The following is a 22,032-nucleotide window of genomic DNA, read 5'->3' on the forward strand; positions in this document are numbered from 1 at the left end:
CTGTACTACATAGCACGGTATCTCCGGGGAAGGCCACTACCCATATACGTGGGTTAGGAGGATCGGCCACCCCAGCGATACAGGCTGGAGTCACATTAGCAATTGGCACCCCCCCCCCCCATTTTCGGCCACAGTTTTATTAGCACCAATTCACAAGTACAACTTGGGGATCGACGTGCTACTGGGCAGAGATATTCAGAGCCTGCAAGGATTGGTCTCCTCTGGAAAAAGTCCTGCATTACTGCAGTTGCGATCCATTACTTTGATTAGAGGGTATCCAAAATGGGACCCAGTGGATTTACCGGTTCCCCGCACTGTGGTGCAAGTGAAGCAATATAGAATTCCTGGTGGGGAAAGGAGATTTAGGAACCTATAGATGCTTTGTTTCATACTCAAATAATACGCCCTACCCTGTCGGCTTTCGATAGTCCTATTTGGCCTGTTCGGAAGCCTGATGGCTCATGGCGTATGACTGTGGATTACAGGGAGCTAAATAAAATTGCCCCACCATTAGCAGCCGTAGTACCTGACATGGCAACTCTGCCGGAAGGCATAGGGAAACATCTGCAGGAATGGAAAGCTGTCATTGATTTGGCGAATGCATTCTTCTCCATCACTATCTCCCTGCAATTGCAAGATCAATTCGTGTTTACATGGGATAATAAGTAATATACATTTCAAGTCCTTCCTCAGGGCTATAAACTTAGCCCCCCCCATTTGCCACCAGATGATCTCAGCTGATCTCCCTCCCCTCCTTCCAGAGTGTACCATCCATCATTATATCGATGATATTTTGATAATGGGACCTTCTGAAGAGCGAGTAGGTGAGCAGTTATCATTGCTGGTACGGACCCTACAGGAGCGGGGGTGTGCTGTAAAACCTAAGAAGGTACAGGGGCCGGACATCAGCATGCAATCCTTAGGGATAGCCTGAAGGTGGCAGACGAAAGCTATCCCTGAGAAAGTGCACAATACTATTCAACAGCACCCTGTTCCCACTGCTGTGAGACAACTACAAGCTTTTTGGGGCCTTTTGGGGTTCTGGCGGACCTTTATACCCCACTTAGCATATTGAATGCGGCCGCTACAGTGTTTGACCGAAAAATGTAGCCAGTGGCGATGCACTAAAGAACAGCAGCAAGCCTTCGACCTGTGCAAGGAGGCAGTGGTCCAACATTGTGAACTATTCACTCCATCTGAGGGACAACCTTTTGAGCTGGAGGTAACGGTCATGGGGGATACGGTGTCTTGGGGGCTGTGGCAGCAATGTACCCACGCAAGGCGGGAACCTGTAGGTTTCTGGTCCCGTTCCCTGCAAGGGGCCACAGCAAACTATACACCTCTGGAGAAACAGCTTTTGGCTGTGGTGTGGGCTTTGCAGGATAGCGAACGAGTTACAGGAGGTGACCCGGTGACTGTACACACCCCCCTCCCCATTCAGGCATGGGTGACGCATGATACCGTCAGGGCCCACCTGGTTACCAACATGGGCCACCGCACAGTGGAAGATACATGATAAGGAACTCTGGGGGAGCCCCTTGTGGGAAAGGCTTTGGGACACTGTGCAAGCTAAAGCTGTGTCTGTGCAACGTTGATGCCCATCAGAAGTAGGAGATTCTCGACTCAGCATAATACAGCAGTCGACCAGATGGCAACGCCCTCAGAGTTAAAGCAAGCTTGGCAAGTGCATGAACGATCAGGGCATCGTGGCCCCATCACAGCTTAGGTTTGGGATCTATCACCAGGCCATCATCCCATGTTAGCGCTACGTTGGTATAAGACAGCCCGTGCTAACTGTCCCATTTGTATGAAGCTAACAAAAGTGCCTTTCACCAGCACATATGGTTGCATGAAGAGGGGCGAACAACACTTTGCAACCCTGCAAGTAGATTATGTAGGCCCATTACCCCCCTCACAGGGACGAAAGTGTATATTGACTGCTGCAGACACTTAGGTCTTATTTGTGCATATCCTACCTCCCATGCGAATCAATCCTCTCCTGTACGGGACTTAGAGCAACTCATGTATACTTATGGTATACCAAAAGAAATACGGAGTGACCAAGGTACCCACTTTGCAGGCCATGTAGTACAAGAATGGGCAAAGGACTTGAGGATCACCTGGCTTTTGCATGTACCGTACCGCCCTCCAGCTAGCAGATTAATAGAGAGAATGAATGGCCTGCTAAAAGAACAAATCCAACACTTAGCACCACGCAAACGTCAAGGGGGTGGGTGAGCATGCTCCCACAAGCGCTGTTTATGCTTAACAACAGGCGTGTTGGAATGCTTACTCCCTATGAGCGAGTACAAGACAAACCGACTCCAGCAACCCCTGCTCGGATATCCGTAATGGAAGGGGGATCGCGCCCCGCATACTCGCCTCCTGGGAGGTAGAATTCTATACATCTGAGCAACGTATGATTACTGAACGAAGAGTTATAAGCTTACACTTAAGCCTTGCCTGCCCTTCACAGTGTGTATGGTTGTTTACACCTTTGATACCTGTTCAAATAGCCCCACTCTCTTTGACCTCTTCTCCAGATTTATCTTTCCAGGTATGCATATCCACGCCAGCGAATGTCTCACAGGGAGCACTGATACCGCCAGGAATTCTGATCCACAGTGCTGGAGTGCCTCAAGTTCAGCAAACACCCTTGACACACTCTTTAGCCACTGTGTGGATACTAACTCCTCAAAAGGAGAAGCGGCCTGGCACTGTTCTGGCATGTTAGAGACTATCGGACTGAAGCGGTCTAGAATTAATCGCTTAGCATATCTTGCTTAGCGTTAGTAGCTGAATTTGCTGAAGCCTTAGGCTGCAAGCTGTGACCTTTCATCTAGATACGTTGAACTTTTACCTGGGTAAGTAAAAGGGGGCCCCAGAGCCGGTTCAAGCCAGAGAGATGAAGAAGTTACACGGACAGCAGGAGTAGCAATCTTGAAGCTAAGAAAAGCAGCAGCCTGTCTAGAGACAACGAAGGAACCCAATGGAGAAGGGGAAGACCCCAAACCTAACTATTACTATTGGTTCGAACTATTTCTTGAGGGGTGGTGAACTTGGATTGTAAGGGTATAATTGCCCAGGGCTGTCCTTGTGCGGGGTCCCTCTGCGGAAGCCCCCAGCTCGAGCTGTAATTACCGCATGTGTGTCATTAAATTTTATTTCTCTCCAATCTGACTTCGAAATTCTGCCTCAGCAGGAACCTAGGGGCGGAGCCTGTTATGGTGGCCAGCAAGCCTAATTTTCCATAACAGTTTGGCGACCCTGGTGGGACCCTAGGCGACCACCGCTGAGGCCTCTCATCTCCAAATGATCATCTGGCACCATCGGGTGAGTTCACCTGGGATCTTTGGCAATGGAGTCACCGAGAGGGTGAGTCTTAAATTCCGGCCTAAATTCTAACTTCTGGTTTGGTAACAAAGTGCACAGTAAGGGGCACGCAGGCTGATCAGCGTAAGGCGTGCCAGGTACTAAATTTCAGGGAGAGTGGGTTTGAGTCCCACCCTCAGGGTTTGAGAGGGTTCGAGTCCCATCTCACTCTGGGGTTTGAGAGGGTTCGAGTCCCATCTCACTCTGGCCGGAAGGGGGAGTGCGCAGCCTGATCAGCCTAAGGTGCACCGCAAGACTGACTTAGAGTCACCGTGACTAGTGTGAGTATGGATACCGGTACTGTGACTAGTGTGAGTGCGTGTGACCTGGGAACCGAAGGGGGCACCCGTCGGCTGACAGAGCTGCCCACTGCGAAGGGACAGAAGTCCTGGCGGTCAAAGACTTGGGTGGTGAGTGCGGTTCCCAGAGAGAGAGTGAGAGAGAGAGAGAGAGAGAGAGAGTGTAATCATGCCGGCTGCAGGGGGTAATGAAAATCTAAATTCTGGTGTTGCTGGGGGGGAAAAAAAAGGTGTATTATGAGGAAGTGCGCTGCCTGATCAGCACAAGACGCACTTTTCAGGAACTCAATATGAGAAATAAGTTTGGCATAGAAAAAGGGACGCCCTTAGCCGAAATTTTGCAGAACTAGAGTAAGATTGATGGTACCAAGAATGTCGAGCAAGTGAAGGGCTAACAGGACTGAAAAGGTCTGCCAGCTAAGGAGTCTGCATGGACCCGCAGGGAGGGAGGAAGCGATACGGAGGTGTTGTGGTCTTGCCTTGCTAGCAGGGTCCTTCCGAACAGACAAACAGCCCTGTTGTTATGAAACTCGCAGAAGTCAGCGAAAGCAGTATTTGCCCAGAGTCCCAGCTGTATAAAAAAGGAGACTTGGATACTAAAGACTGTCTCAAAATTATTATGAGTCCACAAATTAACGAAATTAGAGAAGTTGGGGATTGAGTAATGAGTGTGGTCGGGTCAAGCTGTCTACATGAAGATGGTGGCGAGACAAACGAGGTGAAGGAGGAAGCGATGTGAAGACATTGCAGTCCACCTCCCTGTTTCGCAAGGAGCAAAAGACCATGATCACAGAACTTAACTCTGACCAATGATACCCTTCAGCTCATTACACCCCATTTTAATATTATCTCGCACCGCCCCTCCTAATTAGCATATGAGGAAGAGGTGGGAAACGAATAATAAAGCAAAAAAAAGCCAGTGAGAAGTGGCTGTACGAATATGCAGCTATGCATGAATCAGCATGGATGACATTTGCCCAGAGTCCCAGCCAGGTATAAAAAAAGGGTCACCGAGCAGGAGAGTTTGAGCAGGGATGGGAACGTGACCTGACCATCGTCTCCGGCTGGACCGTGAGTATTTCCCCCCCTCCCCTTTTCCTGGGACGCTGGGTTAAGGTAACTCCTTGCGAGGTTGAGAGCCCTCTCGTTAAGAGAGTGAACCAAAAGGCTGGCCAGTAGTAACTCCTCAAGGTTGAGAGCCCTCTTGCTAAGAGAGTGAACCAAAAGCTTGCAAGTAGTAACTCCTTGCGAGGTTGAGAGCCCTCTCGTTAAGAGAGGGAGCCAAAAGGCTGGCCAGTAGTAACTCCTCAAGGTTGAGCGCCCTCTCGCTAAGAGAGTGAACAAGAAAGCTTGCAAGTAGGGATAAGCAGTGCTTTCAGTTACTAGCGCAGTAACTGACTGTTTTGGGTTATCCTTTCTAAATCAGTAATTGCATTGTTTCGCGTTATCCTTGTGAATCAATAATCGACCATTTCGGGCTATCCTTTTGGGCTATCCTTTCTAAATTAGTAATCGCATTATTTTAATGGATGTTACCAATCTAAGAGCTTGCGTGAGGAAGTAAACATAGTTTTTTATTATATTACTGTCTCAGTCGTTACTATCAAACCGTCGTAGCGTGACAAAGAACCTAAGAAAAAAAAGGTTGATCCAACTACGTCAGGAGGATTGGCCGTTCCTGACAAAGGCTGGTAACCCAGTGGAACGATGGCCGCCGCAGGGAACCTTTGATCATCAGGAGTTAACTTTCCTGCGTCACCATTTGCAGGATTGGTTTCCCAGACAAATGATTATTAGTATGTATGGGACAGTTGGGCATTTGCTAGATGAAAAGAGGCACCTAGAAAAGAAAGAATTTTTTTTTCTCAGAATGCTGAAAGTAATGCAGCTGCTAAAATGCTTGTAGAAACTGCTCCACCCTATGCGCTATCCTCTGTTTCAACTTCTCTCTACCCCCCCTTGCCTTCCACTGCTGCCTTTCAAACTGTGTCGTTCCTGTGCCAGGAGTGCCCCCGCCAGGTCCGGAAGGGTGGCTACAACGCGAATTTACTGACCCTGGGGACAGCCCCAAGATTATATTGCATGGAGACAACAAACTCCCAGGCTTAGGGGAGATCCCGAGAAAGTGTTACAAATTGTATGAGGAATGCTGCGGGCGTCTGATCCTACCTGGGGGGAGGTGAAAATGCTCCTTGAAGCCTTGTTCACTCCAGATGAAAAACACTCAATTCTGGATGCAAACCATCATTGGGCAGAACAGGGGGATGTTGTGGCTGCTCGAACAGCCTGGCAGGCTGTGGACCCCAGGTGGAATTATAATGTAGAGGCAGATTACAGGCAGCTGTAATTAGCCAGACAAGGCTTAGAAGAAGCTATACGTTTGGCAGGACAAAAGAGTGCGAATTGGTCTAAAATAAGGGAGTGTCAGCAACAACCTGAGCAACAGCCCTCAGCTTTCCTTTCTAGACTATTTTAACAAATCCAAATGTTTGGAGGGGGGATAGACCCAGAAGCCGAGGCTAACAGGCCTCTAATAGTTTCCACATTTGTAGATCAAACGGCCTTGGACATTAAAAAGTATTTTTCTAAACATGTTCCTGACTGGCCAGGGAAGCCTATGGACAAAATAGTACGTTTAGCCACATTTGTATATAATGGTCGAGATGAAGAGAAGGTGAAAGAAAAGAGACAACAAAAGAAAGAGGATGTGAGTGTGTTAGCAGCTGTGTTAAGAGACAGGTTGAAAGAAACTAGAGGAAGGGGGTGAGTAAGGGCCAGAGGAGATAGACGGAATCAAAGCAAACATGTTGTACGCTTAGGAGTTAATGATTATTGTCATTCTTGCAGGGAACAAGGGCACTGGAAGCGGCAATGCCCAGTGAAGCCCCGCGTGCCCAGGAATGGAGGGGACAGCAGGAGACAGTCGAGTACTGGGAATGACACCAGGCAATTCCCAGCCAGTGCACAATGACAGGAGATGGGAGACCCAGAAAATACTGTGGGAACTGGGGTGAATTCATGGATATAGATTTGGATTTCAGGGGGCAGATAATGGCAAATATAGAAGGTCAAGAGATTCCCTTCTTAGTGGATACTGGAGCTACCCTTTCCCTTCTGAATTTTGAGCCTAAAGGATGTAAGTCGTCAGCTAAAATAACAGTATAGGCAGTAATGGGAATATGCAAACAGACGTTAACTAAGCCCTTATTGCTCACTCTTGGAGGTAAAGGAGTGTGGGGACGTTTCATAATTTCCACGGATTCACCCTTTTGCCTTTTAGGGAGAGATCTCTTACAAGCCTTGGACACTCAGATCTGCTTACAGCCGGAAGGGATGAAATTAATAATAATGGGCTCATGTGTTCTGGCTGAGACACCTGAACCAGAGTCAACTAATCTGCAACTTTCAACAGGTTTCGAATCAGTTCCTGGAAAGTTATGGAGCTCTTCAGGAATGGATGTTGGACTATTGAAATCAGCTAGTGCAGTCTCGATCAAAACAAAGAAGGGATTACCTCCTGTGGTTAAACAATACCCTATCCCAAAGGAAGCAGAGCAAAGTATCCAAAAGCAAATTGATCGCTATTTAAAGTTGGGTATCCTCAGAGTTTGTGAATCCCCATACAACACTCTAATTCTGCCAGTGAAAAAGAATAGGCAGGTTTCTGATGGCGATCCAGAGTATCGGTTTGTACAAGACCTAAGAATTATAAACCAACGTGTAATTGCTCCACATCCAGTAGTTCCTGACTCGTCAACTATATTATTACAGATACCCCACTGGGCAACTTATTTTACTGTGATTGATTTACCAGCAGCCTTTTTTAGTATAGCAGTAGCTGAGGACAGCCAAGATCTTTTTGCCTTCATTTGGAAGGGACAGCAATTGACTTGGACTAGGCTACTACAGGGATTTACTGGGTCTCTGACTATTTTTTTGGGTATACTTATAAATGATCTTGCGGATATTGAACTTCCAGGACGTTCAGTGTTAATACAATATGTGGATGATTTGTATTAGCAAGTAAAGATTAAGAGACATGTTTGAAAGACACCCTTTCTCTATGTAACGCTCTTGCAGAGAAAGGGCATCGAGCATCTCCGTCCAAGCTCCAGCTGTGTCAGCAAGAGGTAAAATATTTGGGGTTCATCTTGAAGGAAGGGCACAGATTAATTGATCCCGAAGGAGTAAAGACAATTCTTGATATGCCCCGTCCTAGAACAAAAAAGCAACTCAGGGGATTTTTAGGAGCTGTAGGGTTTTGCCGACCATGGGTTCTCGGGTTGGGAGAATTTACCAGACCTTTGGTGCAGGCGACAAAGAAGGAGGAGACAGAGCCTTTGACCTGGCATCCAGGAAAAGAAAAAGCTTTCACATCTGTAAAAAGGGCATTGGTCTCAGCCCTGGCTCTAGGACCACCAGATTATAGTAAGCCGTTTGAATGATTTGTTCCTGAATGACAGGGAGTAGCAAGTGGAGTACTCCCTCAAAAACTAGGTCCTCACCGTAGGCCAGTGGCCTACTACTCCACCCAGCTAGATGCAGTAACCAAAGGCACTCCAGGATGCATCAGAGTGATAACAGCTACAGCAGCCCTTATTGAAAAAACACGACCTGTAGTTTTGGGTCACCCAGTGACTGCCTATGTGCCACATGAGGTAGAACTGTTATTGAAACAATATGCTACTCAAGCACTGTCCCCACAGAGAGCTCACGGCTATGAACTAATAATACTACACGCAGATAATGTGACCTCAAAGAGCTGCTGCAGCATCTTAAAGCCAGTGACACTATTGCCCCTACCTGAAGATGGAGAGCCTCATCATTCCTGTGAACAGGTGGTTGTCAGCTCGAGCAAGCCCCGGGAGGATCTCCAAGATGAACCTTTGGGAAACGCAGACTTAGTTCTGTTTACAGATGGATCAGCCTATGTTTTGGATGGAAAACACCATTTGGGTTATGCTGTCACCAGCCTCTTTAAGGTATTTGAGGCTAATCCCTTACCTCCGTCTGTAAGCGCTCAAGGGGCAGAACTAATAGCATTAACCCAAGCAGCGAAGATGGGTAAGGACCTGCATATTAGCAGTGATGCTTAATAAAAACAAAGGGAGGACTGTTAGAGACTATCAGACTGAAGCGGTCTAGAGTTGATTGCTCAGCATAACTTGCTTTGCGTTAGTGGCTAAATTTGCTGAAGCCTTAGGCCGCAAGCTGTGAACTTTCTCCTAGATATTACCTAGGTAAGTGAAAGAGGGCCCCAGAGCTGCTTCAAGCCGGGAAGATGAAGAAGTTACAACCGAGAGCAGAAGCTGCACCCTTGTAAATAAGAAAAGCAGCAGCCTGCATAGAGACAATGAAGGAACCCAATGGAGAAGGGGAAGACCCCAGATCTAAATATGACCATTGGTTCGAAGTCTCACATGAGGGGTGGGGAGCTTAGATTGTAAGGGTATAATTGCTCAGGGCTGTCCTTGTGCAGGGTCCCTCTGTGGAGGCACCCAGCTTGAGCTGTAATTACCACATGTGTGTCATTAAATTTCATTTCTCTCCAATCTGACTTTGAACTTCTGCCTCAGCGGGAACCTAGGGTCGGAGCCTGTTATGGTGGCCGGCGAGCCTAATTTTCCATAACAAGCAGATGGTCCAGGAGCCACTGCTCTAGTTCTTCCTGATGGTGATACCATGCCTTTCTATCGTCCCCTCAAGAGGTTAGAACGCCGGCATCTGTAAGTTGCTGTTGGGATGTTGCCTCTTGTTGACCATGACAGATGCCATTAATCTACAAGACCACCCAGCTTCCCATGTAAATGCATGGATTTGGCTCGCACAAACATCCGCTAACCTCTCTGCTTTCTGTATTGCAGGAGGACAATCAGTGGATGATGTCTTAACTATGTGTCACATAAGTGTACCAGCTCCACTCGTGGTATTACAGACTTATATATTCAAAAAAAAAAAAAGAGATTTCTGTTACTCCCATGAATTTATACAATTTGGGTATTGTTTCCCAAAAGATGACACCTTGGACTTACTCTTTTCATACAGCTACCATATCTAAAGCAGATATTTGCTTGCGCTTTGTAAATGCTGCCCCTGTTCTGCGGCACGTAACCAATACACAGTTAATCTGTAATGACACTATAAATGTTGCCTATGCGTCTGCTCACCTTATACTACCATTAGGGTGGTTCCTTCCGTGTGGCACTACAGCATATACATATGTGCCAGCCAACGCCACAGGTGGCCCATGTACTGTAGGTCGTGTTACTTTAAGCATCCTTCCCTTTATGATGGAGCGGCAAAGGACCCCGCAGCATATTTTCCGCATTCGTGACATTTGTAAGGCTTCTCTCCCGTGTGGATCCGCTGATGCACAATCAGGTTTGAGCTCTGGCCAAAACTTCTTCCGCACTCATTGCATATGTACTTCTTCTCCCTGGTTGGGGTTCTGCACTGGGCTTTGGATTCCTTGAGGATCGCCACGCGGGGTGGACTGATCCACTTCCTTCCCTGTGTTGTTTCCTTCTGGTCTCCGCTCCCTCTCATGTGCTGCTTCCTGCTGAGCGCCCTCCACATCGCTCCATTCCCATTTCACCGATACCACGCTGAACCCTTCCCCTCGCTCAGCACCTTCCCAGCTCGGGTCCGGCTCTGCCCTCGCTCTCCTCGTCACACATCCTGCCAGGTTACAGACAAGAGAAATGGCTTTATTTCTGAAAGGGAAACAATGTCACGGTGTGTGTGGGGGTGGTAAACCAAAACACGCAGAGCGACGCATCGAGCTGCCTCACGTCTTTGCTCTCAACACGGAGCACGTGACAGAGGACAGACCTGGGGAGCACGGGGAGCTGGGGTGGCATGTCTCTAGGGGTGGGCTCCTTACCCGCCAGGGGGGCTCCCGGAGCCTCCCCTTCTCGCGTGCCCTGGGCATCGGGCTCCGAGAGCTCTTCAGTCTGCTCCATGCTGCAGCCGAGCCCGCTCCGGGAGGGGAACCCCTGCTCCACGGGCTGAAATCAGCAGAGATCGCTGTAAGCGGGACCCGGGGACAGGGGGGACAGCTCGGGCGATCGAGCCAAGCCCGGGGGCGGCTCAGCGGCCCCCGCGCAGCCGGCTAAGCGCCCGCGGTGCCGGGCGGGCTGCGAGCAGCGGCGCGGAGCCAGGCACGGCGGGGCAGAGCCGCCCCCGCGACGCCGGCGCTGCCTCTCCGGGGTCCCGGTACTGCCCCTCCTTGGTCCCCGTGCAGCCGCCGGTGCTGCCTCTCCACCGCCCCGGTGCTGCCCCCGGCCTCCCCTCCGCGGCCCCCCGGTGCTGCCCCTCCGCCGCCCCGGTGCTGTCCCCGGTGCTGCCCCTCCACGGCCCCCGTGCAGCCCCCGGTGCTGCCTCTCCGCGCTCCCCGGTGCTGCCCCTCCGCCCTCCCCTCCACGGCCCCCGGAAGCCCCCGCGGTACCTGCGGCCGCGGCCCCCGCGCCGCCCGGGCAGCGTCGGGCTCGGCTCGGCTCGGCTCGGCTCAGGCCGCTCCAGGCGCGGCCGCTCGGCGCTGCTCCCGCCCCTTCCTGCGCACCGGCCCGGCCCGACCCGGCCGCCCGGGCCCCAGCGCGGCTGCCCGGCTCTGTTGCAGCCCGGCTCGCGGCGCCGAGGCACAGGAAGGAGCCGCGGGGGCTGCGCGGAGCGAGCCGGGAAGGCGCTGGAGGAGCCGGCGGGAGGCCCTGCGGGGCCCCGGCGGGCCGCGGCGCTTTCTCTGGAGGCACAAGCATCCTCCGGACCCCGGGAGCCGGGATGCGCCGCGCAGGCTGAGCAGGGGCTGCGCTGCAAGGGCTTTATGCCCCCCCTGTTTCTTCCCCTCGTTACCTGCTCAAGCAAATTTGGTGGGGCTGCAAGGCAGGGGCAGGAGCTGGCCGAGCAGGGGGATGGGACATAGTGCATGGGGGGGGGCAAACCGACCCAGAGCAGGTGTAAAATCATGCCTTGGTGGGAGCAGGCCGAACAAGAGGCGCTCGTGCGTGTAGAGTCACAGCCGGTGGGAGAAGGCAGCACTAGGACACAGCCAGAGCAGAGCTGGGGGCAGAAGCGAGGGGCAGAAGCTTTGAGCAGCAGCATGTGGCGCTGCCACTGCAAGGAAGAATCCCTCCCTCTCTCCTTCTCGCTGGGCCAAATGAGTTGTTTGCTTGGTATGGCCCGTTAGCAGGGCTCACTGGATGTGCCGTGCTCGCGCAGCGCGCCACACCAGGCTGCGGCTCCTGGCCCCCGCAGCGTCCCCTGCACCAAGCGCTCCTACACAGCCTCTGAACTCTGAACCCCGCAGCCCCGCACCAGGTGCCGTCCTGGAAGGGCACTGGGCCAGGGCCCCCGCTCCCCTCCCAGCACGAGCCCTTACCCATTCCGGAGCTGCTGGATCCCCCGTCACGGGCTGCGAGAGAGGAGCGGCAGTGAGTCCCGGCCCTCCGCTAAGGGGACCGTGAACCCTGCGCTGCCTGTGGGGAGAGCCGGGCCGGGGCAGAGCCCCCCGGCTGGGACCCAGCCATGGAGACGCCTTACGGCCGCCAGGAGCAGAGGGCAGCGCCCGAGCGCCTCAGCCTCCAGCGGCAGGACAGGAACCCTTACCCCAGCCGTGGGGCCGGGGTAAAAGCTGCATGCTCAGGAGAGGGGCGACAAGGGCAGTCGGGGCCTGGGAAACGCCAGCCCCATGGCCGCTAGAAACCAGAGACCAAAGCCTGCCCTGCTGCTGCACCCGGCCTGGCACACAGCTGCCCCCCGGCACTCACCCGCGGCCTTCGTGTACTTGTTTTCCCTCCTCCCCGCGGGAAGAAAGAGGCATTAGCCAAAGCGGCAGCTCGCACCTGGGCTCCGCTCCGCCTGCGGGGGCCCCTCCTCATGCCCCCTTCTCCTCCCGGCCGCCAGCAGCCCCCCGAGACCCAGTCTTCCTCCCCCCAACACAATGGCCCCAGCACTTTACCCGATCTGCTCTTCCAGAACACAAAGCCGACGATGGCTGCAACGATGGCGAGCGCAGCGATGACAACCCCAATGATGATGGGCAGCAGGTTGCTCTGCGGCTCTGGAAGAGAGCGGGGCCATGAGCAGGGGCACAGAGCTGCCCCCCCAGCTGGCGCTCTGCAAGCTCCAGGCGCCCGTGCTCACCCCAGGAAAAGAGGCCGGGCTCTGGCAGGCTGGCGTGCTCCACACGGCACTGGTACTCGTCCTTCTCCGCTGTGAGGGCTTCAATGCTGGCCCAGGCATGGTAGGTGCCGTCGCTGTTGGGGTCGGTGCTGCCCCGCTTGGTCTCCTGGGCTTGGACACGGCCCTTTCTCAGCCAGTTGATGGCGATGGACGGTGGGTAGAAGCCGTGAGCCCGGCACGACAAGGTCAGGAGCCCGTGGCTCTCCTTCCCCGACACTCGCACAGTGGGGCGCTCTGGGGAGGTGGCGCGAGGCAGGGAGGCAGGTCAGGCAGCTCGCGCCCAACCCCGCATGCACGCACCTGAGTCCTGCTCCCAGCTCGGGCAGCGCCCTCCGTCACCCTGGCCCAGCGCAAAGCCCGGGGCCCGTCCCCGTCTCCGGGGCTGCCCGCCTTGCCCTCACCTCTCCTCTCCAGCGTGGCCTTCCCGTACTCCATGTATCTCTGCAGCCACTCAGTGCAGGTGTTCTCCAGGTAGTGCTTCATTCTCTCACCAATGGCCTCATCAGCCTCCCACTTCCTCTTGGTGATTTCTGCTGCAGAATCTGCCGCGGTGAACGTCAGCGTGTCCTTGTCGAAGGCGAGGAAGTCCCTCCCATCGTAGGCACGCTGCGAAAACCCCCGGATTCCCCCGTCCTCCAGAAGGTCGCAGCCGTACATGAACTGCAGTGTGTGATACCCTGAGACACAAGCAGGGAGACGGGGGCTCAGGGGCAGCCCTGGCACCTCAGAGGAGCTCGGACACCCCTTGGCAGCAGCCCCTGCCAAACCGTGGTAATGCAGGACTTTTTCCAAAGGAGAAGCAGCTTTATGCCCCCCCTGTTTCTTCCCCTCGTTACCTGCGCAAGCAAATTTGGTGGGGCTGCAAGGCAGAGGCAGGAGCTGGCCAAGCAGGGGGATGGGACAGAGCGCATGGGGGGAGCAGACTGACCCAGAGCGGGTGTAAAATCATGCCTTGGTGGCAGCAGGCCGAACAAGAGGTGCTCATGGGTGTAGAGTCACGGCAGGTGGGAGGAGGCAGCACTAGGACACAGCCAGAGCAGAGCTGGGGGCAGAAGCGAGGGGCAGAAGCTTTGAGCAGCAGCATGTGGCACTGCCACTGCAAGGAGGAATCCCTCCCTCCCTCCCTCCCTCCCTCTCGCTGGACCAAATGAGTTGTTTGCTTGGTATGGCCCGTTAGCAGGGCTTGCCAGACGTGCCGTGCTCGCGCAGCACGCTGCACCAGGCTGCGGCTCCTGGCCCCTGCAGGGTCATCTGAGCCAAGCGCACCTACACGGCCTCTGAACTCTGTTGCCCCTCGTGCTGCCTCCCCTTGGAGCGCTTTGCAAAACCTGACCCACCTCTGCATCTCTCCAGGCCCTGCCCTTCCTTCTTGGATTTACCCCTACACACATGAAATAGCAACCTCAGATCTCAGAAGTCTTCTGAGTGGCTGTGGGGGAAGAGGGTGAATCTCTGGCTCTCTGGTTTTCTTTCTTCACTGCGTGCTCCACCTGCAGTGGCCTTACCCTCAGCCAGGGCTGCCCCAGGTCACCTTCTCCAGGATGTGCCCCTTCTTTCCTTGGGCCTTTCCATTTGGGCAGAAGCCTCACAGGGAGGACGGCTGCAGTTGCCAAATACTCTTGGTTGGGTCAGGTGGGGCTCAGGGCTCTTCCATGGCTCCGTGCCTTGACGGTCCCCTGCCAACCTGGCTGCTGCGCCCCTACAGCTCACCCCAAGCTCAGTGCTACACCCATGAGCTCCCAGCCCTCTCTTTATCTCCTAGGACAGGAGGAGGCTTGTGTCACAGGCTCAGGCCCTACTACGTAACCAGGGCTGGTGTTCATCTCACCTAGCTTCTGATATCTGTGTTACAGGGGACTATAAGCGGTTTTATGGGATCTATTTGGCCAGTCCTTTATAACTTGGCCTTGCTGAGGTCACCTCAGCAGAGTGTGAGTCGTCGTCTTTGCGTGGATGGCTGCTGGAGATGTGCCAGTACCACACCTAGCAGCACCACCATGGAAGACGAAGTGCACTGCATCTGCCCCGTAGCCCTCCGTGAAGGGCTAGACATCTGGAGATGGTCAGGGATGCGAGAGACAACAGACATCTGTAGAAACGCAGGTCTGTTCACTGGATGGAAGGAAATAAGGAAACGACACTTTTGTGCTTTGTGTGCTATAGCAGAGGAGAGTTAACCCTGCCTCCCTCACCAGGGACAATCTGGAAATACAGAGGCAAATTAAAAAAAACAGCCACCTGGTGGAAATCAAAACCTCAGACGTCCCACAAGGTCTTTGTCCTGGCCCGTGGCATCCTGTTGGATGGTGCTGCCACCCACGTTCCTGTGGCCTGTGGACTGGCTCATAGCAAGCGGCCAGCATTGATGCTACACGTAGCAAGAGCAAATGTATTTCCTCTTTGACCCACCCTCTCTGAAATATCTACAGCCTTGCTTGTGTGCAGGCTAGCTCATTTTGAACAAAGTCTCATGTTCACCAAACAATTTCCAAACCTCTGCAGGTATCCCCCTCTCCCCTGCAAACCCACACATTCTTTGATGTGCATTTAAGTGCAAAGTATGTGTGAGACTTTCTGCTGCTGTCAAATATGCCACATATCTGTCTCCTGTGGACAGTCTCTGATATTTAACATGGCAGGATCTCACACTGAATGGCTTTCCACACCCGGAGCACTGATTTTTCTCCCCTGTGAGTTTTCTGGTGTACGGAAAGGTGTGAGCTCTGCCCAAAGCTTTTCCCACACTCGGAGCAGGTATAAAGCTTCTCCCCCATGTGCACCCGCTGGTGTTGGATCAGCTTGGATCTCACGCTGAAGCACTTCCCGCACTGGGAGCACTGGTAGGGCTTTTTTCCCATGTGTGTTCTCTGAGGGACAATGAGGTCTGGGCTCTGTATGAAGCTTTTCCCACAGTCCGGGCATTTATATGGTCTCTCTCCAGTGTGCTGCCTCTGGTGTTTAGTAAGGTTTGATCTTTTACTGAAGCACTTCCCATACTCGGAGCACCAGTAGGGCTTTTCTGCTGTGTGGGTCCTCTGGTGTGCCGTTAGCGTCACGCTCCGGGTAAAGCTTTTCCCACATTCAGGGCACTCGTACATCTTTTTGCCGGTGTGCACTCTCTGGTGTGTCACAAGGCTGGAGCTCCTGTTGAAGCACTTCCCACCCTCGGAGCACTGGTAGGGCTTCTCCCCGGTGTGGGTCCTCTGGTGGACGATAAGGTCGGAGCTCCGCATGAAGCTTTTCCCACATTCAAGGCACTTAAATGGTTTCTCTCCTGAGTCATCTCTTTGAGGTGTAATGAAGTCCAAGCCCCAGCTGGCCTTCTCTCCACATTCAGAGTTCAGCGTGCATCTGTCTTCAGGGTGGATGTCCTCCTGGACTGGTGCTTCTCTGAGGTGGTCATCACCTCCTCCACAGTGAGCCGTTCTCCTCTCCATCTTCTCCATTACTGGACTCCACTGGCTCTCACAGGCTCTTGCCTGACTGGCGCTCTCGGCAGTCTTCTCTTCCAACATCAACGCTGATGTTACAGGCACTCTCACCTGCTCAGGATCGTGGTGTTGGGTACCCTCCTCCTCCTGAAGCTCCCTGTCTCTCCCAGCACCTGCGTGACACAGAGAAGTCAGACAGGTTATTTCTTAGGCCAGGTAGAAATAATATCTGTGGGAAGGGGTTAAAAAATCTAATGCGCAAACTAATAAATCATGGAAATTGGCTGAGGGTGCAGCAATTCTGCTTCCATGGTTTCTCAGGGACAGAAGAATGGGAAGTCAACAGAGAGGAAATATCTTCTAATTTCCAGTCAGCATCAGTGGAACTGTATTGCATAGTAGGACACATCACATTTTGGCTAAAATCCTGGCATGGGTTTGGTAGGGTATGAAAGTTTATGCTGACGTAGACTGTCACGGTCTGTGTCAAAGGTCCCATATCCTCACCTGCGCATCGGCTGCAGAGTGTTTCTTTTTTCTCTGTTTCTTGAAGATCAGGGACCCAGAGCTCTTCCCCCTCTTCCACCTGGGTGAGCCAATCTGGTCTGGCAGTGGGAAAACCTGTTCCAGAGGGGGAAATCAGGAGATAATAGCATGAGTGGCTTCAGAACTGCAGAGTATTTGTAAAATTAAAGGAATGTTAACCTTTCCCTGGCCTGGCAATGGGAATATGGTCATCTTGGCTACCTGGGCTCTACGGGTGTCCGCACGAACATGATTCTTCCACCCAGCTCCCACAGAAGGCAAACACTGAACATTTGACCTGCACAGGCCAAAGCCAATCTTTGGGATGGGGCTAGTTCAGGCAAAGATCCTCATGGGGAAGAAAGATATTTCCATCCACTTGGAAAAAATATCAAAGAGAAGAAGAGAGAGCTTTTCTGTAAGGTTCCTTCTCACTCTATCTCACAGGAAGAGCTTCAAGGAGATGATCTGTCTCACTCCTGAGCACTGCAGAGCTCAATCCATCTGAAAACTGAGAGCAGCTAGACCATAAAGGCCCTGAGCAAAAGCTTCAGAGAGCTCTTGGCTCCCAGCACTCGAAGGCACAGGACTCCTCACCCAGCAATGTCACGTTCTTGTAATTCTCCAGCATGACGTCCACACAGTGAGTTCTCTGCCTTGGGTCCAGCAGGGCCCACTGCTCCTTGGTGAAATACACAGCCACCTCCTCAAAGGTCAGGGGCTCCTGGAAGAGCAAGAGACCCTCCTTTCAGTATCTGTTGCCTCAGCCCCACCATTTAAGAGGAAGAACCACCAAAACCCAGAGGTCCTGGGAGAGGAGGAAGCAGAGCTGCTCTAGCCTGTCCCAAGAAACCAAGAGAGCACACAGGGTTCAGATGGAGAAGCGAGGGCTTGCCGTTCCTCCCAGGAGATGGGGTGGATGAGGAGGAGACTCACAGACCTGAAAACAAACCTCCAAGTAAGACCCAGGGATGAAACCCCAAAAGGAAACCAAAGGTCTGCTCATTCCCACTTGGATGGCAGGCAGTGAAGGGCGACTTTTCCCAGTGCACGTGCAGCTGCTTCTTGTCTAGCTCACTGCAGCCTACATCTAGGGCACTGAAGCATCGGCAGAGAATGAGGCAAGTTTTTGTACCCACAAATAGGTGTTTCCTTTTCCCAAATGGCTGGTTTTCTGCTCTGATATACAAACGTTCTTGCTAACGGAATGTATTTTGTTTTCCTGCACATCATCCCTCTTTTTATTCTGTTGGTTTCCTCTCCCATCTCCAGAGTGAGCCCCCAAACATACCCCATTAAGTTGTCTACCTGAGCCAGTTTCAAGGTAGTCATCTCTTTTCTGGTGTTTCAGGACACTTGGTTATTCTGGAGTAAGACACAGCAGCCCATAAGTGCTAGAAAAGAAAAAGGCAGAGGCTTCAAAAAGCTTTTCTGCCAGCACTTCTCCATCCCCTTTTCACCCTTCCCAAATTTTGCATGGTCCATGTCTCACCACAAGCAAATCAGCAAGGCACTTTCTAAACTTCCTTCTGGGAAAAAAGCCTCTAAAATCAAAGGCAGGGGAATAATGAAAGAGCAGAGAGTGCTTCTGAAGGGAAGTCTTCTTTGAAGGTCAGCTTGTGCTGGAAATCTGGACCTCACTAGGATGACTTTTATTCTTGCAAAAGCTTATTTTGTAAATGCTGGCTTCCACATATTTACTTTCCCAGTCCCGCTGGGTTCACTGGTATTATTGGAAACAGAGGAACACAAAGTATCCAGGCTCAGTTGGATGGTAGATGCAGGGTATCTACTGCAAAGAAACAGTTGATACTTTTCCAAGGATCCCAAAGGAACACAAAATCAAGATGTAAACTGCTTCCTACCCACCAACGCCAGGAGGAAAAAAATCTATTTGACTAGGACAAGTCTTCTGCCTTCAAGGCTAGATCAGGTTGCTCAGTTCTGTGCCCCACCAAGATCTAAATATCTCCAAAGACGGAGATCTCCCATGCCTCTGTCCCCATATTTGACCATCCTCAGGATGAAGGGGGGAGGTTCCTCCCTTACATTTAATCAGAATTTCCCATCTTGCAAATTCTGCCCCTTGCCTTTCATCCTGTTGCTGAGTACCTCCAAAAGCTTGGCTCCAGCTGCTCTACAACCCCATTAGGCAGCAGCAGACAGTGATTCAATCCCCCTTTGCTGTCTCCTCTCCACGCTGGACAAAGCCCCACCAGCTCAGTGGCTGCTGCTGGGCTCGCTCCAGCCTGTCCCTGTCTGCCCATTAACCTCTCATGGGCAGACACCTCATGTCATGAATATTTGATCATTAGAAGATGAAGTGAGAAAGATGAGAGACTGGGCAGAACTGGACAGTGATAGAGCAAGGGGCTAGTCTGCTAGTTGGCTACTTAAAGAAGTAATACTTATACTGATAGCGTGGCTATAAGGAGACATTATCAACACCTAAGAATTAAGTAGAATGTTAAAGGTGACGGAGAACTGTTTGCCCTGTGCCCTGCCCTCATTAGGGACCTCACAGCGCTGGGGGCGACATATCCCCTGCTGTCTCCACTGTCCCTTCCCTGAGCAGGAGGGGCCCATACCCAACCCAGGCCAGTGCAGGGAGGCCTGTATCCACCCCCAAAGGTGCCGGAGGGTCTGTATCCAGCCCCAAAGGTGCAGGGTGACCCGGAGCCACCCCAGGGGAAGTGCAGAGGACGCACCCATACCCACCTCCAGAGGTGCTGGCGGGTCCGTCTCCAGCCCGGGCCATGGCAGGGGGATCCGCATCCAGCCCGGGTGTCGCGGTCCGCGGGAGTGACGGGAATGAATCATACGCATTCACAAAATGCAGGTTCAATTCCCCTTTATTCAGCAATTTGCCTATTTTATAAGTACAAGTATTTGGCGCTCTGGCCCTTGATTTGTGGTTCATACAGATTATGTCACAGGTAGCCAATCATTGCACCGATCACGCACACAGCGGTCATGCCTCGTACCTTGCTACTTGTTTGGCAAAGCTGTCTAGCCCTTAACCTTGGTTCCCACTGGCTTCTGCTAGTTTATCTGTACTTTCTCAGGATGTATCATTCCCAGCTGCACCAGTGTCCTTGGTAAACTACTTCAAAGCACATAGCAGCAGCTACAGTCTGAGGCCTAAGGCTTCAGCAAATTTAGCTACTTATGCTAAGCAAGTTGTGCTAAGCAACTAATCCTAAACAGTGTAGTTCCATACTCTATATTTCATATAGATTATTGTTCTGAAGTACCGCAAGGGCCCCAACACCCGGGGCCACTGCAGGGGGATCCGGAGCCACCCGAAGGCTCCGGCCATGCCCCGCGCAGCCCCCGACACCATGCCGGTTACTGGCGCTGCCGCATTGCAGCGGGCTCCCAGCGCCGGGGCTGCTCGGGCTCTGCTTTGTTCTCGGTTCCGGCAGCCCCAGACCCTTCCTGTCCATTGCCCGCCCCTTCCCGTGGCCCCCCCCGCCCGGCCCGGTCCGGCCCTCAGCCCCTGTCCGGCGCTGGCCCTGGTGGGTGCGCGCAGCCCCAGAACCTGGCGGCAGCAGCCGCACACGCGGAGGGCAACTGCCTCCGGCACCCAAATCTTCACTCCAGTTACAAAACTCTTTCACAGCGAGGAAAGATCCCATGACAAAGAAAAGCACCTGGGAGCCCCCACTGCCTCGCCTTCACGTTCGTGTGCAAACCTTTATTGACCACAGTTCTGCTGAACAGCAGCTTGGCAGGACACAGCGCGAGAGAAAGAAGAGCCCAGACACCCTCCCCCCATTCAGCTCCAAGCACATGTCAAGGAAACCCAGGCACCTGGGGGACTCCGGGCACCTCGTGCCAGCAGAGTCCATTGAACTGCTGGTGCAAGGCCAGCATGATGGAGGGGAGAGGAAGGTGGAGAGCTGGGGCAGAGCCTCTGCTCCTTCCTGGGCTCACGTGCACGGCCCCAAGAGGTGCCAGTGGGCGAGAGCAGGGTTTGTGCCCCAGCAAAGGCAGCACAGTGCAGGGGAGAGGCCAGGACACCTGGGGAATTCAGGCAGGGCCTCTCACCCTCCTCAGAGCCTCCCAAACCTCCTTCCCTTCTCCGGGATGAGGAATGGAGCCCCAAAGAGCCCCCGTCCCCCTCAGCCACTGCCTGCTCCCTGGGTTTGGGCAGAGCTGAGCTGAGCATCTGCTGCTGCAGGAGCAAGGAGGGGAGCAGAAGGAGCATCTGGGGAAGGACAGGAGGCCTCCGAGGCTGGAGATGAGGTGGGGTGAGGTGCGTGTGTGTGGGGGTACTGTTCCTGAGGCCCAGCCACACTGCTCCTTTTTCCACACAAAACCAAGGGCGGATCCTCCTCTCTCACGTCACTTCCCCCTATCCTTCCTTTGTTTCCTGGCCTTGGCCCAAACCCTTACTCTTCCTCGACCCCTACATTTGACTTGCAAGTTTTTTGCTTTGTTTTTTGCCACCACCAGTAGATTAGCTTCTTGTTCTTTTGCTTGCTTCCTTTCTTTTACTTGCTCAGCTTTCTGTTTTTCCTCTCATCACAGAATCACAGAATCACAGAATGGTTGAGGTTGGAAGGGACCTCTGACCATCATCTAGTCCAACCCCCCTGCTCAAGCAGGGTCACCTAGAACACGTTGCACAGGATCGCGTCCAGGCGGCTTTTGAATATCTCCAGAGAAGGAGACTCCACCACCTCTCTGGGCAACCTGTTCCAGTGCTCTGTCACCCTCACAGGGAAGAACGTTTTCCTCATGTTCAGATGGAATTGTCTGTGTTTCAGTTTGTGCCCGTTGCCTCGCATCCTGTCGCTCGGCACCACTGAAAAGAGTCTGGTCCCATCCTCTCGACACCCTCCCTTCAGATACTTGTAAATGTTGATAAGATCTCCTCTCAGCCTTCTCTTCTCCAGGCTAAACAGGCCCAGCTCTCTCAGTCTTTCCTCATAAGAGAGATGTTCCAGTCCCCTAATCATCTTTGTAGCCCTTCGCTGGACTTGCTCCAGTAGTGCCACATCCCTCTTGTGCTGGGGAGCCCAGAACTGGATGCAGTACTCTAGTTGTGGCCTCACCAGGGCTGAGTAGAGGGGGAGAATCACCTCCCTCGACCTGCTGGCAACACTCTTCCTGATGCAGCCCAGGATACCATTGGCCTTCTTGGCCACAAGGGCACATTGCTGCCTCATGCTTAACTTGGTGTCCACCAGCACTTCCACGTCCTTCTCAGCAGAGCTGCTTTC

At 52.9% G+C, this 22,032-nt stretch overlaps 2 protein-coding genes and 1 long non-coding RNA gene across 5 annotated transcripts in view; all 3 read right to left on the reverse strand.

Moving 5' to 3' along the window:
• Window positions 1-221: 221 nt before the first annotated feature.
• LOC136994760 (uncharacterized) lies at window positions 222-9,953 on the reverse strand. 2 transcript variants are annotated; one of them, XR_010886665.1, is made up of 3 exons: window positions 9,839-9,953; window positions 8,475-8,598; window positions 222-344 (listed from the first exon to the last, which is right to left on the reverse strand). It is a non-coding gene; the product is annotated as an uncharacterized lncRNA (long non-coding RNA). The 2 variants fall into 2 exon arrangements; XR_010886664.1 differs by lacking the exon at window positions 222-344 and adding an exon at window positions 5,220-5,511.
• A 301-nt stretch (window positions 9,954-10,254) lies between these two features.
• LOC136994720 (class I histocompatibility antigen, F10 alpha chain-like) overlaps window positions 10,255-22,032 on the reverse strand; it is a 67,173-nt gene continuing 55,395 nt past the window's right edge. The window contains exons 3-8 of one of the 2 annotated variants that reach the window (XM_067313790.1): window positions 13,250-13,525; window positions 12,810-13,082; window positions 12,625-12,726; window positions 12,046-12,078; window positions 10,555-10,678; window positions 10,255-10,349 (exon numbers count right to left, since the gene is read on the reverse strand). In XM_067313790.1, coding sequence (XP_067169891.1) covers window positions 10,620-10,678; window positions 12,046-12,078; window positions 12,625-12,726; window positions 12,810-13,082; window positions 13,250-13,525 — 743 coding nt within the window. In that variant the 3' untranslated portion in view covers window positions 10,255-10,349; window positions 10,555-10,619. The remainder of the gene's footprint in view (window positions 10,350-10,554; window positions 10,679-12,045; window positions 12,079-12,624; window positions 12,727-12,809; window positions 13,083-13,249; window positions 13,526-22,032) is intronic. The other variant, XM_067313792.1, reaches the window with a different exon arrangement.
• Window positions 15,389-18,721, reverse strand: LOC136994717 (zinc finger protein 436-like). The gene is made up of 4 exons (XM_067313780.1): window positions 18,113-18,721; window positions 17,402-17,528; window positions 16,787-16,900; window positions 15,389-16,452 (listed from the first exon to the last, which is right to left on the reverse strand). The coding sequence occupies exons 1-4, from the start codon at window positions 18,134-18,136 to the stop codon at window positions 15,476-15,478; spliced, it is 1,242 nt and encodes a 413-aa protein (XP_067169881.1). The 5' UTR covers window positions 18,137-18,721; the 3' UTR covers window positions 15,389-15,475.

This window comes from Apteryx mantelli, chromosome 32 (assembly GCF_036417845.1).
Source record: "Apteryx mantelli isolate bAptMan1 chromosome 32, bAptMan1.hap1, whole genome shotgun sequence".
NCBI classification, from domain to species: Eukaryota; Metazoa; Chordata; class Aves; order Apterygiformes; family Apterygidae; genus Apteryx; species Apteryx mantelli.